The 15,753-nt window shown below is 35.3% G+C and overlaps 1 protein-coding gene across 2 annotated transcripts in view; it reads left to right on the top strand.

Annotated features, from left to right (window-relative positions):
• Positions 1-15,753, top strand: part of Lrch (Leucine-rich-repeats and calponin homology domain protein) — a 126,173-nt gene that overhangs the window by 90,533 nt on the left and 19,887 nt on the right. For both annotated transcript variants that reach the window (XM_067767208.1, XM_067767207.1), the window contains exons 6-9: positions 263-1,063; positions 1,144-1,252; positions 12,144-12,281; positions 12,348-12,425. In XM_067767208.1, coding sequence (XP_067623309.1) covers positions 263-1,063; positions 1,144-1,252; positions 12,144-12,281; positions 12,348-12,425 — 1,126 coding nt within the window. The remainder of the gene's footprint in view (positions 1-262; positions 1,064-1,143; positions 1,253-12,143; positions 12,282-12,347; positions 12,426-15,753) is intronic.

Raw genomic sequence — 15,753 nt, 5'->3', positions numbered from 1 at the left:
TGCCGCATATTATTAGCTAATTAGTTTCAAAGAGAAAAAAGGTGTCATCTTTTTCAGAGTGCTTCGCTAAGTTCACGTGAACTGCACTATTTAGAGCAGCTTTATATAAAGACAATCTTACTAAATTTTTTTCACAATTTTATTGTTTTCGTTGCAAAGAGGTTTCCCAGAAGCTTTTTAAACCACCATCCACTAAAAATTAACATTTAATGACATAATTTTGAGTGTTCAATTTAACAACAACTATTTTCTCTCACTTCAGGGAATACAAAGAGGCACTGAAGCAACAACGCAATATGGAAGTGTCCAGTGTTTACAAAATCAAGAATAGTCAAAAAATGTTGTACGACATGAGCGAAGCATCGAATGCATTAAATTCCATAGCTGACAATATGTCACACCATGAAAATAGTAACGGTGTCAACGGCGTTAATATGACCGATGGCGGCTGCAACGAAATAATACAAATAGTCAACGGTATCAATACAATGCCACAACCAAAATCGATTATGAAGAACGGCGGTGGCAGTGGAGTAATTGGAGTTGGTGTTGAAAGCACACACGGTGGTCTAAATATGTATAACGGCATCGTAAATGGTGTTAATGGTGGAGGTGTTGCTGTTGTTGGTGGTGGTGATGGTGGTGGCGTTGAAGCTGGGAGTGATTATTGTGTAGTAATACCAAAGAAACCGGTACAAAAAGTTATACCATCACGTAATATAGAATTAATGTCGTCGCTGGCGACGTCAAAGCAACAAATACAACCGGTTACAACAACAACTACCGCAATAGTTGGTGCTGAAGTGGAGAAAATTATATTGTTGCAGCATCAGGTACAACACGCGCAGCACCAACAACAACAACAACTTGTAAATGGTGATTGTATGGGTTATGTGAAACCGAATAGTCCAATGAAAACGCTTAATGGTAATACAAGTGGCATCGGTGCTACTATCGGTGGTGGCGTTGGAATTTTAGCTAATAATAATAAAATAACTGCAATTGGTGGTCTCAAGTCACCTGTGAGTGGCGCAAATAAGTTGATTACAGCGAAAACGCATCGGTAAGTCAAAACTGTCTTATACAATTATTTGGTATGACTAACTTATTTATTTTAAAACTTGTTTTCTATATTTCGGTTAGTACTGTCACCTGGAATCACGACATACCTGCGGAGAAACTAAGCTTTACAATGCGTCGCGAATTCGATCGTCAACGTGAGGAGACTGAGTTAATGACTCAGCTGCGAAGTGTGAGTGTTGCAAATTTGCTATTATACAAAAAAAATTTATTTTTCAAATAGTTAGAGAGTGAGACGAAAGCGCGTGAAAGTGCACATATCTCGCACTATTGCGTAATTGTTTGTTGTTGTTGCTTAAGCGACAAAACCACACCGGTATGCCGACTGCTAGCTCTTTTAGATACTAGCCCTTTGTCGTGTTCGATTGATTTGATTTGACTAAATCTACTCTTCAAGGTCGTGTCCACTTGCTTGTATGTCATCTTAATCCGATAAGCGGGCATAAGCACCTCAAAAAAACCTCCACAACAAAGCAAGTTGGCTCCTCTCTGTTATCATTCCCGCGACAGTCGGAATTTAGCGGGCTTTTCTCGAACAAGTACTCTTATAATTGTTATAACTGCAAAAGTTTGGATGTCCCGATGTCCTGCTGTTTGCCTTTTTGACTTAATTAAGCCACGGCCAACGTGGTGTGATGATAGCGTGCTCGGCCTACGTGCCCTGGGTTCACACCCCGGGCAAAGCAACATCAAAATTTTAGAAATAAGGTTTTTCAATTAGAAGAAAATTTTTCTAAGCGGGGTCGCCCCTCGGCAGTGTTTGGCAAGCGCTCCGGATGTATTTCTGCCATGAAAAGCTTTCAGTGAAAACTCATCTTGCAGATGCCGTTCGGAGTCGGCATAAAACATGTAGGTCCCATCCGGCCAATTTGTAGGGAAAAGCAAAAGGAGTACGACGCAAATTGGAAGAGAAGCGCGGCCTTAGATCTCTCCGGAGGTTATCGCGCCTTACATTTATTTATTTATTTATTTATTTAAACCAGAGTAGCGGAGTTTTAAGCATATTCACCTTTACCAATCATATTAAAGCCTAGCTCATGTAAATTGAAGTCTTAGTTGTTTGGGGAACCTGGGCAGAATTGTGTTCGGGATCACATCGGAACCACTACGGAACCATTTCTAAATTGTCTCTATATCATTTTAGGTCGGGGTAGTTTTTTTCTTGACAATCTTCCAATTATTCGGGATCGTTTGCGGAATTATTTCGGGCTATTCCTGTGCAACTTCGAAGTTGTTTTCGAAGTAATTTCAGCACGTTTTCCGGAACATTTAGGGATTGTGTTCTGGAACTTTTCAGGCACAATTCGGTATTCGATTTGTAAAAATTTCGGAATCGGACTTGCTTTGTGTAGGTTATAAATAAATTAAATTTATATTTTATTTTGATCTTTTAACTTTTTGTTTTACAAATTTCTTGGTTTTTCATAATGAAAATTTTCGATAATTGAAAAATCAATATTGAAAATTAAAATATTGATAAAAGATTTTAAAATTACAAAGTTCAAAGTAACTTAAACACAAAGTTAAATAGAAATAATAAGATCCCTACATTACTCCCCCTTCAAGAAAATTTAACATTAAACAAATTGAACGTAACTCTCTTTTTATGTAAATTCTTGGTATTGTTTGTGTCTGTTGTTTCAATTATTGCAGGTTTTAGTCGGTCAATAGGAATAGTTTTAATATTATTATCTATTTCATGTTTAAAACATTTTTGGTCTTTTTCCACAATTTTGTAAGGTCCTTCATATGGTTGTTGTAATGAATGTTTATTAATGACTCGAACAAATGCAAATTTATAATTTTGAAGATCTTTTGGAACGTAAATTCCAGTATCAGAATCTTTATGATAACTTAAATTTGATCTAACATTTCGAAAATGTTCACGTAAATTACTTAAAATTTCAGTTGATGAGAAATTTTTATCTGATGGCACAACAAGTTCCCCTGGAAAACGTAAATTCTGACCGAAAACCATTTCCGCTGGTGTAGCTGAAATATCATCTTTGTAAATAGATCGCAAACCAAGTAATATGACAGGTAACTTGTCATACCAATTATTTGTGTCCTCTAGCTATTATAGTAGTCTTTGATTGTCTATGAAACCTTTCAACCATACCATTTCCTTGAGGGTGATATTGCGGATGTTGTAATTTGGTGACTACCAAGTAATTTAGTTAACTCTGAAAACAATTTCGATGTAAATTGGCTACCTTGATCAGTCGTTATCTTTAACGGAACTCCAAAACGAGAAATATATTCTCTAAAAAACTTATTTGCAATTGTAGTTGCTGAAATATCTTTTAATGCATATGCCTCAGGCCAACGGGTAAATCTTTGAATAATCGTTAAAATATAGCGATGTCCTTTTGAAATAGGTAATGATCCAACTATATCTAAATGGATGTGTTCAAATCTATTGTTGGGAATTTGAATTTTGACAACAGGGGATTTTGGATAAAATCCAAAATAGTTATTATCACTTCCTGCAGAAGTGCTGTAATGATGTGTTCGTATTTAGCGTTTTCTTGTGTAATGTTTTTAGTACTAAATTGTGTTCGGCATGAATAAACCATGCTTCCGGACAATTAGTCCAAAATTGTGGAAGTTTTACTGAAACTGCCAAAATTTCATTTTGAGTAACATTTGTATATGGATTTTTAATTTGTTGTTGAGGAGTGTCATTTGGTAAATCTATCAAAGAGTTAATTAAATTATTAGCAAATGTAGATGTTTGTGTATTATGTTGTGGTGAACGAAACATGTTAATTTAAATGAAAAGGAGTTTACGAACAAAAACTGTAAAATCAGTCAGTAATTATATCGGAAAATGTATTAAATAGATAATTCAAAGAGAGAGTTTACAACGATTAAATAAATTAAAAATATATCTATATATATTGTACTACTTGATGCGTGTAATAAAGGCATGTTTAACCAACGAACCGATATCATATCGTTACGATAATTAACGTTAATAAACGAAACAAAGTCATTTCGTTTCGTTTATTAACGTTAAGAACGTCAAATTAACGAAATGATTTTGTTTCGTTTTCTGCCATATCAAAAAGAAATCAAATCGTTTGTGTTGATTATTATTCAAACTATGCTGGCAAAGCTGATTGGTGGCGGAGTTATTAAAGGTGAAAGCATTAGCCAAGCTGATTGCAATTTTTTTCATGAATTTTGACAGTACGAACATTTCTCAGAGTATTTTTGACATTACCACCAACGAATTACCCAAACAAATTACATGGAGTTTGTGTGTATGTCCGCTCGCTGCTACCACCTTACGGCTTCACCATGGCTATAGCATTGCCAGCACAATTCAAACATAAAGTATCACATTTTTGTTACCGTTTTAAAAACGAGATACAATTAAGTTTGATAATTTCTTTATCGATAGTATTTCGAAGTGTTTCAACGGAAACGGTGGAAATTTTTTGATAAACGATTAGCTTAACGTTAAGGTGCATCTCTGGTTTAATATCACTCTAGCAGTTTGAATCACTTGATAATCATTCACCAGCAATATAAATTTTAATCAATTCACATACATTAAACTTCTAGTTATTGTATTTAAATTATGTAGAAAGCATCTTTGCAATGGCATTAATGATTTTATTTAAAAATACAGCAGCGTGCGATGATCTTGATTATAGTAATAAAATTATACTTTTTGTTGGTGGTATGGTATTTGATCCCAACTTATGATACGATTTAAATTGATTGAGGAGTAGTTTAATCGAAAATTGTTGATTGTTGTTATTGGTAGAGAATATGGAAATTTGATAGAACAATTTGTATTGCACAATGTTGAGGATTGTCGATATATGATAGAGTTTTAATTTTATAATTATTTTATTTTTGTTCACTATTGTACTAAAGTTTTTAAGATTCTTGATCAACTAATTTGTTGATGTTGAAGTGAAAGTTTTACATATAAACTATTTGTAAATAATAGTCTACGTTTTTAAACAAAACTCTCTTTAAATGTTTTTACACTATAAAAATTAGTTAGTATATTTTTGGAATGTCTCTGTTATTTAAATTCTATATAAAATAGTCTTCGAATTTTAAATTAGTCACTGCATAATGGTTTGGCTTTTGTGCACGTTCAAGTAATTTAAACATTTTACATATGTTTAGTACATTTCATAGTAGGCAGACACAAAATATGTTAGAAAAACTATCCAGTGGTTGACAACGACGCAGTCTTAAAGTCCGTTGGCAGGATCGCCAATCGTAGGTTATAAATAAATTAAATTTATATTTTATTTTAAAAATATTTTTATTTGCCTTCAAATATTATAATTTATTAAATTTCAATGAGCTCGAGGCAGTTTAAAAAATTGAAACACAGTTTATATTTTTATATTTCAATTTTATTTGGTCGATATTTCGATCTCATTCTGAGATCATCCTCAGGAACTGTGGACAAAAACAACAATTAGTTAACATGTAAACAATTTTCAAACCCTAAACATAATACCACTTACACAATTGAATATGTTTTACCGACTAACAAGATGTATGAAAAAAGAAAGCGTAGAAGTCAAATAAATATGAAAATATAAACAATTTAAAACACCGTAAGTATAAACAAAAATCTGCAAAAACAACAATACATAGAATGACGAACAAAAAGACATAATCATTTGCATTAACATACAAATGTACATATGTACATATATATTGGTCATCCCACTGCATTTGTTGTGTTGAGCTGCTATTCTAACTAGAACAGTGTTGTTGTCTTAAAACTAAGTCGCGGTAAACGCGCGCCAGCTGATCAGTGTCTATTTTATAATTCATTTTCGTGTCATTAGGGGTGTTCGTTATGTGCAGCATTTCTAAAGTATATCTTTTGCCGTAATTTTTCTCCTCGTGTAAAATGGATACATTATCGAAATCGGGATAATGCCCGGTATCTTTGCAATGTGATGACAATGCCGTCTTATTGTCCGAAAAACTGCTTCTTAATTTCACATTTGACCTGTGAGCGGAAATCCTTGTCTTGAGTTTCATTTTTGTTGTCCCCACATATACCTTTTTGCATAAGTGGGACCCGTCACCATTACACGGAATCCTGTAAACTACATCAGACTTCTCTTGTTTGGGAATTCTATCCTTTGTATTGCTGTAGAGTTTTCTTAGCGTGTGTTTATAAGTTGACGCGATCTGATATTTATCTCTGTCATAGAGCTTTGAAAATTTTATTCTTTCCGTTATTCCTGGAACATGAACTACTGATTTGTATATTTTTCGCTCTCCTTTGGCTATGTTGGTTCTCTCCTTATTTTCGGTAAAGTATGTTCGAAGTAATTGCTTTATGGTTGTCATAGGGAAGTCATTCTTTGTCAAGGTTACTTTTATTTCGTCAATATTCTTTCCGTGAAAAATCGTGTCGCTCATCGAGAGAACTCTTCTAATGAAATTGCTTGCGGTGTTTATAATTGTTTTTTTGTCATGTTTTGAATTAAAATTAATAAGTCTTCCAGATGCCGTGGGCTTTTTATACCAGTCAATCAACAATTTGTTATTCTTTCTGATAATAAGAGTGTCTAAGTAGGGTAGCTCTCCATCTTTTTCCGTTTCTATTGTAAATTGAATTGATTTATTCAAGTTGTTAAGATCGTTGAGCATCTTGTCGACATCTTGTGTCCTAACAATCGCGAACAAGTCGTCAACGTACTTAGTTAATAAGCGCGGTTTGTTGGCAGTTTCCATCATGAATTTGGATAGTAGTTCCTCCATGACTATATCTGCTACGACAGGTGATGCTGGTGATCCCATAGGCATTCCTGACCGTTGCTCATATATTTTTTCATTATATTTAAAGTAACGATTTTCCATTATGCAAAATTTAACTATGTTTAAAAACAGCTCTTGCGTTAACTTTGTATGGTCTTTTAATTCATTCCATTTTGAGGATATTATCTTTAATGCTAAGTCTACTGGAATGCTCGGGAATAAGGACACTACATTAAAAGACACTAAAATCTCATCATCATAGATATAGGTATTATTTATTTTTCGTTTGAATTCAATCGCATCTTTAACATTAAATTTAGACGATTTAGTTATATTTTCCAATATGTTAACAACATATTTGCATAATTCATACGACGGTGAGCAAATAGAGGAACAAATAGGTCGAAGTGGCGCCCCTTCTTTGTGAATTTTGGGCAAACCGTAAATTCTAGGTGGGTTGGCAGTTTTGCTTAAAAGTCGCTGTTTTTCTATTTCATTGATAACACCGTTATCAAGCATTTTTTGAACTAACGCATTGTTCTTCTCTTGTAATTTACTAGTAGGGTCTCGTTTTAACACTCTATATGTTGAAATGTTATTAACAATCGTTTGCATCTTTCTATCCGATTATGATAGATTATGATAGAAAGATGCAAACGATTGTTAATAACATTTCAACATATAGAGTGTTAAAACGAAACCCTACTAGTAAATTACAAGAGAAGAACAATGCGTTAGTTCAAAAAATGCTTGATAACGGTGTTATCAATGAAATAGAAAAACAGCGACTTTTAAGCAAAACTGCCAACCCACCTAGAATTTACGGTTTGCCCAAAATTCACAAAGAAGGGGCGCCACTTCGACCTATTTGTTCCTCTATTTGCTCACCGTCGTATGAATTATGCAAATATGTTGTTAACATATTGGAAAATATAACTAAATCGTCTAAATTTAATGTTAAAGATGCGATTGAATTCAAACGAAAAATAAATAATACCTATATCTATGATGATGAGATTTTAGTGTCTTTTAATGTAGTGTCCTTATTCCCGAGCATTCCAGTAGACTTAGCATTAAAGATAATATCCTCAAAATGGAATGAATTAAAAGACCATACAAAGTTAACGCAAGAGCTGTTTTTAAACATAGTTAAATTTTGCATAATGGAAAATCGTTACTTTAAATATAATGAAAAAATATATGAGCAACGGTCAGGAATGCCTATGGGATCACCAGCATCACCTGTCGTAGCAGATATAGTCATGGAGGAACTACTATCCAAATTCATGATGGAAACTGCCAACAAACCGCGCTTATTAACTAAGTACGTTGACGACTTGTTCGCGATTGTTAGGACACAAGATGTCGACAAGATGCTCAACGATCTTAACAACTTGAATAAATCAATTCAATTTACAATAGAAACGGAAAAAGATGGAGAGCTACCCTACTTAGACACTCTTATTATCAGAAAGAATAACAAATTGTTGATTGACTGGTATAAAAAGCCCACGGCATCTGGAAGACTTATTAATTTTAATTCAAAACATGACAAAAAAACAATTATAAACACCGCAAGCAATTTCATTAGAAGAGTTCTCTCGATGAGCGACACGATTTTTCACGGAAAGAATATTGACGAAATAAAAGTAACCTTGACAAAGAATGACTTCCCTATGACAACCATAAAGCAATTACTTCGAACATACTTTACCGAAAATAAGGAGAGAACCAACATAGCCAAAGGAGAGCGAAAAATATACAAATCAGTAGTTCATGTTCCAGGAATAACGGAAAGAATAAAATTTTCAAAGCTCTATGACAGAGATAAATATCAGATCGCGTCAACTTATAAACACACGCTAAGAAAACTCTACAGCAATACAAAGGATAGAATTCCCAAACAAGAGAAGTCTGATGTAGTTTACAGGATTCCGTGTAATGGTGACGGGTCCCACTTATGCAAAAAGGTATATGTGGGGACAACAAAAATGAAACTCAAGACAAGGATTTCCGCTCACAGGTCAAATGTGAAATTAAGAAGCAGTTTTTCGGACAATAAGACGGCATTGTCATCACATTGCAAAGATACCGGGCATTATCCCGATTTCGATAATGTATCCATTTTACACGAGGAGAAAAATTACGGCAAAAGATATACTTTAGAAATGCTGCACATAACGAACACCCCTAATGACACGAAAATGAATTATAAAATAGACACTGATCAGCTGGCGCGCGTTTACCGCGACTTAGTTTTAAGACAACAACACTGTTCTAGTTAGAATAGCAGCTCAACACAACAAATGCAGTGGGATGACCAATATATATGTACATATGTACATTTGTATGTTAATGCAAATGATTATGTCTTTTTGTTCGTCATTCTATGTATTGTTGTTTTTGCAGATTTTTGTTTATACTTACGGTGTTTTAAATTGTTTATATTTTCATATTTATTTGACTTCTACGCTTTCTTTTTTCATACATCTTGTTAGTCGGTAAAACATATTCAATTGTGTAAGTGGTATTATGTTTAGGGTTTGAAAATTGTTTACATGTTAACTAATTGTTGTTTTTGTCCACAGTTCCTGAGGATGATCTCAGAATGAGATCGAAATATCGACCAAATAAAATTGAAATATAAAAATATAAACTGTGTTTCAATTTTTTAAACTGCCTCGAGCTCATTGAAATTTAATAAATTTATATTTTATTTTGATCTTTTAACTTTTTGTTTTACAAATTTCTTTTTTATAATGAATATTTTTGATAATTGAAAAATCAATATTGAAAATTAAAATATTGTTAAAGATTTTAAAATTACAAAGTTCAAGGTAACTTAAACACAAAGTTAAATAGAAATAATAAGAACCCTATACTTGGGATAATACGGGATTGTATTACGGGCAATTATTTAAAACTGCTTTCAGGTTAATTTTCAACTTAACTTTTAACTATTTCAGGATTACACCAAGGGTGATTTTCGGAGATCATTTCAGGATTAGTCCAGAACTAATAGAGGAACTATTAGAACTATTGATGAACCACTGATGAACTATTTCAGGATAATTTGTGACTATTTCAGAATAGTTCGGAATTCTTTTAAGAAAAATTTCGGGGTTTTTGTAAGAATAATTTTGGGAATATTTTACCATATTTTTGTAAGGGCTTTTAGTAGTTTAAGGACCATTCTAGAGTCACAATGGGACTATGTCGTACCCATTTTAGAATACTTCCAGAATATTTCGCGATTGGTCATCATTTTGGAACTGTTACTACAAAATTCCGACTTTTTTTGTTGTACAATTTGAGAATTATTTTTAGTAATATATCGCAACTATTTCGGGATTCTTTCTGGATTGTTGTTTCACATAGGAACATTTTTTAAAATGTTATATTTCTGAGTCAATTCGACTTAGAAAAATAATATTTGCACTGATTCATTATGCTTTGTTGACTTTCCGACGGGGTTGATAATTGATGTACGTATGAACGAATGGTTCCAGTATTCAAAATAGCTGGAGTATTGTTTCTTCTTTTTCTTCATGCCAGTGGGGCCGCCAGCAAAAGCTAGACCCTATAATGGCGCTACCAACCGGAAGTTCTGCCAATTTTTTTTGGCGTCTCCGATTCGCATCTTATACTTAAACCAAAGACATTGTTGCTACTGGCAGAAAAAACCACGAGGGGTTTGCCAAATAACTTCATCGGCAGTTATCCCTCGCTTTGAAAATCTGATTTTTATAATAGTGCAGCAACGAGAAATCACTCATTCTTCTCTATCTTTTATCTCCTTGCTTTCAAGACGCTTCCAGATCTCCTGGCTCTCTTTCCCCCATCGGGTTAGGGGGTCAGAATATACTCGCGGTTGGTATGCCTGTCGTAAGAGGCGGCTAAAATACCAGATTCAAGGGGTTGTGTAGCGCAACCCTTTCAGGTTGCCAGCGCAATATATAGCTTCTTCAAAACCAATTGTCAACCTCACCTATCCGTGGCGAACCCTGTTTCATTAACAGCGGAGGCTCTGGCGACCCCGAACTCCCCATGGATCTAGGGGTGGGAGGGCCGGATGGCCAAGAAGGTACCATGTGGTCAAAACAAATCGTTCCCGAAATGGTCGGGCTTGGTACAGGCCTTCGGGGAGTGTCCTTATGGATACAACAACAACAACACCACCACCAACAACAACAACAACAACAACACCAACAACAACACCAACCCCAACAACAACATCTCCTGGTTCCTCGTCATTCATCTATCATATCTCTTTTCTTTAAACTCTCCTTCTATTAATTGTTCCTCTATCTTTTTGGTTTCCTTCTCACTCTTAGCACTTCCGTTTTAATTACTTTTCTTTTACACTCTCTTTCCCAGTTTTTCTCCTTTGGTTTTCTAAATTTTGTTATTTCTTTCCTTTTCCGCTGTTTTCCGATTTTATACTATAATAGTTCCTTTCCTTTTTGGTAATTTACCTGGGATTTGCTATCATTCTTTATTTTTCTGTTCTACTCATACTGATTTTTCCACTCTATTTATCATCTCCCTATTTTTCCCTCAATTTCCCTTCCCATTCATCTCTTCCTTCTTCTTTATCGTTTCCGCTCTCACCATTTTCTGCTCTCCCCCATTTTTAGGGATATTTTTCCTTTTCACCATTCTTCATCTCTTTTTTGCCTTCGTTTCTTTTTTCCCCATAACCTCTTTTTTGTTCTGGCCTTTTTTTCTGCAGTCTGTTCTCCTTTTGCGTTTTATCTCCCGTTTCTTTGGCCATCTTATCGCATATCCACTCTGTCGTCTCTTCATATCCACAGCTTTGTTTGCCTATATATACTTTTAACGCTCCATAGCCTCCCCTTTTCTCACTCTTATCTTCTGCTCGTACTCCTTTTTATCTACCACTCTAAATTTTGTTTCTAGACTCCTGTTCGTTAAACCTATATATTTATTGTACAACACACTTGCCTCAATCATCAACCCTCCTGACCTACATGTCCATCCCCCTGCCTTAGTCGTAACACCAAATTTCAGAACCCCATAGCTGCAGTTTCTTTGCTCCGATGAATACACGCATTCAATACCTCGCTCTTCTATCTATCTCTTTACTCTTTCCCCTCTTTTATCTCGTTTCTATCTCCGTATGTACTTCTCAATCGATGTTTTTTTAATTTTCTCTCCAGTTGTTTTGTCAATTTCTCTCCTTAGACTTTTCTTCTATCTTCCTCTTATTTACTCCACAATTTTGTATATAAAAATAAATATATTATATATTCCATTCTAATTTTGATTCTCACTTCCCCTTTTTTCAGATAATTGAAACTCGTTTAAAAATGACGCTACCCGAAGATATTGCCTCCGCCCTAACTGATGGTGTCATACTGTGCCATTTGGCGAATTATGTGCGTCCACGTTCCGTAGCCAGTATTCATGTGCCATCGCCTGGGGTTGTGAGTGATTGCTTTATAAACTATTTTAATCTTTATGTACTTATATAACATATTTTTTAATTTTAGTCCAAATTAACTATGGCACGTTGCCGCAGAAATGTTGATAACTTTTTGGAAGCGTGTCGCAGGATTGGTGTAGATGAGGTAAGTGAGAAGGTGTGATGAAAGAGGTATTAATGTATAAAAATAGTTAAAACCTTCTAAATTTCTTTAACCCTAATAATAGTAAGTTGTTAAATAGCTTTGAAATATATGTTCAACAAAGACTTTCCTCTTCGGGCGCCTATCACCATAATTGCAAGCACCTGTTTGGAGTTATTCCAAGCAAGCAGGAAACTAAACTACTAAAAAGGGATTAAAAACATAACACTAAAGAATAATGTGGGAAAAAGGATATCCAACTTTGCTAACTAAAGTAGTTATATATGTGACCCGGTCTATGAAAAGGTGGCTTATGACTCAAAAAAGAAATTGCGAGAAACAGCTGTTAAAGTTAAACAATGCATTTCTTCAGTTTCTTAGTAGGTTTTCTTTTGCATTATGAACAGTCATGCCCAAAAGGCAAAGAACAAACCAGTTTCTGACCGATATTTTGGCCCCATTTCCATCGAAAAAAATGCTATCAAAAAAATCTGAGGATGATTCACCAGCCACCAAAGTGGCATCGAAGGAACCAAAGGCCTCATCGCCTTTCATTTGTGCTCTTCTTTCTCTACATTTTTAGTACACTTTTAAGCAAGTTAGGACTTTATAGTTTTCACCACGTGAAAGAGCGTGTCAAAAACTATCGAAACCAGAAAAAGTGGAACAATTTGTTTGAGTCATAAGCCACCTTTTCATAGACCGGGTCACATATGTTTCTTTTTGTTATCACTGTTTACCGGGTGCTTAAACTACTGTAAATGCTCTGAAAAAAAAGAGAAAATAAACGACTGTCTTATTTGAAACAACCGGCCGAAAAGCTCCATAATTCAGTAATGAAAACTTCACGACCTGGCAAAAAAAAAAAAAACAAGTAAGGAAGTCTAAGTTCGGTTGAAACCGAACATTACATACCCAGCTTTACACTTGATGCTGTTGTTGTTTGTTTTGTGTGCTTAATAGTGGTACAGGGCTGCGCAATAATACATATACATATGGTTCTATTCTGAACTAATTTTTCTTCGAGTTATGGCTCCCGAACATAGAAAATTTCTTAGTCATAAAAAGAGCGGTGCCAGGCCCATTTTTTTAAAACTTGAAGTTTTTCCTATTTACTGTTATAAATGCACTTGGGAAATGAAATACCATTGCAAAGATATGGCTTATTTTACTCGTCCCCGACCCTTATGAAAATCTTTTATATAAAAATGGGCGTGGTCCTTTACCGATTTCGTTAATTTTTCTTCAAAGCATTGCTTATAGCAAAGGCAACCTCTCTGCCGAATTTTGTTACGATAGGTTTAACGGTTTTTGATTTATGATTAATAATATTTGTAAAATTGATTTTATCACAAGTCAAGAGACACGTCAAATTTCAACATTCTAGGTGTATTATTTACTAAATAATCAGGGTTTTTGTGTTTTCCAAATGTTATAAATATAAAAAGTGGGCGTGGTTATCATCCGATTTCGCTCATTTTCAATATCAATCTATTCTCGGTCCAGATAAGCTCGTATACCAAATTTGGTGAAGGTATCTAAATATTTACTCAAGTTATCGTGTTAACGGACAGACGGACGGACGGACATGGCTCAATCAAGTTTTTTTTGATACTGATGATTTTCATATATGGAAGTCTATATCTATCTCGATTCTTTTGTACCTGTACTACCAACCGCTATCCAATCAAAGTTATAATACCCTGTGTACAAGTACAGCTGGGTATAATAAATAAATAAAAATTATTATCTCATTGCCTTAAAGATGAACATTTACACAAGAGGCACGTCTGCAGGCACACTATCCATAATCGCGAGAGAGAGTGAGAGATAAGAACAAAACATAAACAAGAAAGATTACTCAGCGTCCCGTCATTGTCATAGTAATTATAAAGTTTATTTCAGTGTCCTCTTTCGTAGGTTTTCTTTTCTCTTTTTATCATAATATGGCCATGTTTACTTTGTGATCTCACCGGCGTCCTTGGAGTGATGTGTGTAATGCACCACATCCAACTATGTAGATCACAGGTATGCCCCTTACCTTTGTTAGTTTGTCAGCCTCCTTGTTGCTTTAAATTCTATCGCGAGGTATGCAGATGAGCCTGATATCCAGAAGTTGGCTGGTGCACAAATCATCTTGCAGTTACTGATTGCTTTGACGGATGTGATGAGAGTTTTAAGTTACTTGTTTGTTGATTAACTGTCCAAGTATATGTATACAACAACGGGCCCTTTTTTACCCACTATTACCTTTTGGTCAGAGAAAACTCCAGTAACCACATCACAATTCATTTGAATTCTGTTGGCCCATCTGGCACCTCGTTTAAAGTTCATGCCTCAATTCCAGGCGTGTAGTAATCTGTGTCCAAATCTACCGTTAAGCCTCCTTAGCTTATTGAGGTAACCAGACTGACGAAGTCAACAGCCTAATAAGTGAGCACGGCCGTTTGCCGGTTTAACCATCTCGGGAACGATTTGATTTCACCACGTTAGATGTCCTTGTAGGTCCTATCCTCTAAGATCGTTCATCGCTGTTGCTGATTCCAAGCGCTTGGCCGAACTTTTAATCCAGTCACTTTATGCTCAGCTGTCCAGCTAATTGCATAAACTTGTTTCTATATTCTCGATGTTGCTTTGTCCAGGACTTGAATCCATGACCTTCAGTGGAGTAGGCTGGGTACGCTACCACCACACCACAGTGGATCTGGGCAGTCCCTTACCGGATCAGCACCGAGCCTAGCATTCGCAAGACTCCCGCCAGAACGATTTTTTAACCATCGGGAAGTCGGTTATGTGGAACTAAATTGCCTCCAACGATAAGCAGTACTACAGCAAGCCCCTTAACCCTTACGCACCTGAAAGCAACCAGCAGTTTTCCTGGTTTATTGATTATTTTAGATTTAGTATGTGCCTTAAAAGTAGAAAATTTTGAAGTGGAGTCTCTATCCCCTCCAGGGAGGTCTACGGGGTGGGACATATGTGTCCCATTCGGTTTTTTGAGTGGGACGTATAGGTCCCGTTGGGACAGGAACAGGTTTATAATACAGTCACGGATATTAGCAGCACTAAGCTATGCCATCACTAAGGCGATGCTAAGGCCATGCTAAGGCCATGCTAAGCGATATTTACGTCAATAATCAAATCATGTATACACATATATAAGGCAGCCGAGAGATGTCACACACAGATGCATTTACTTATACGCCTATGTGTGCGCGAGAGACTGTACAATTCAAACATTCACATCAATAGTTCAATCATTATGTCCACACATATGTAGGTACACGCAGCTGAGAAGAAGGCACAACCATATGCAGACATCTTATTTGAG

Source organism: Eurosta solidaginis, chromosome 2, assembly GCF_040869045.1.
Source record: "Eurosta solidaginis isolate ZX-2024a chromosome 2, ASM4086904v1, whole genome shotgun sequence".
In the NCBI taxonomy this organism is placed as follows: domain Eukaryota; kingdom Metazoa; phylum Arthropoda; class Insecta; order Diptera; family Tephritidae; genus Eurosta; species Eurosta solidaginis.
The sequence above is the reverse complement of the archived record's forward strand: the minus strand, read 5'-3'. Positions and strand labels throughout refer to the sequence as shown.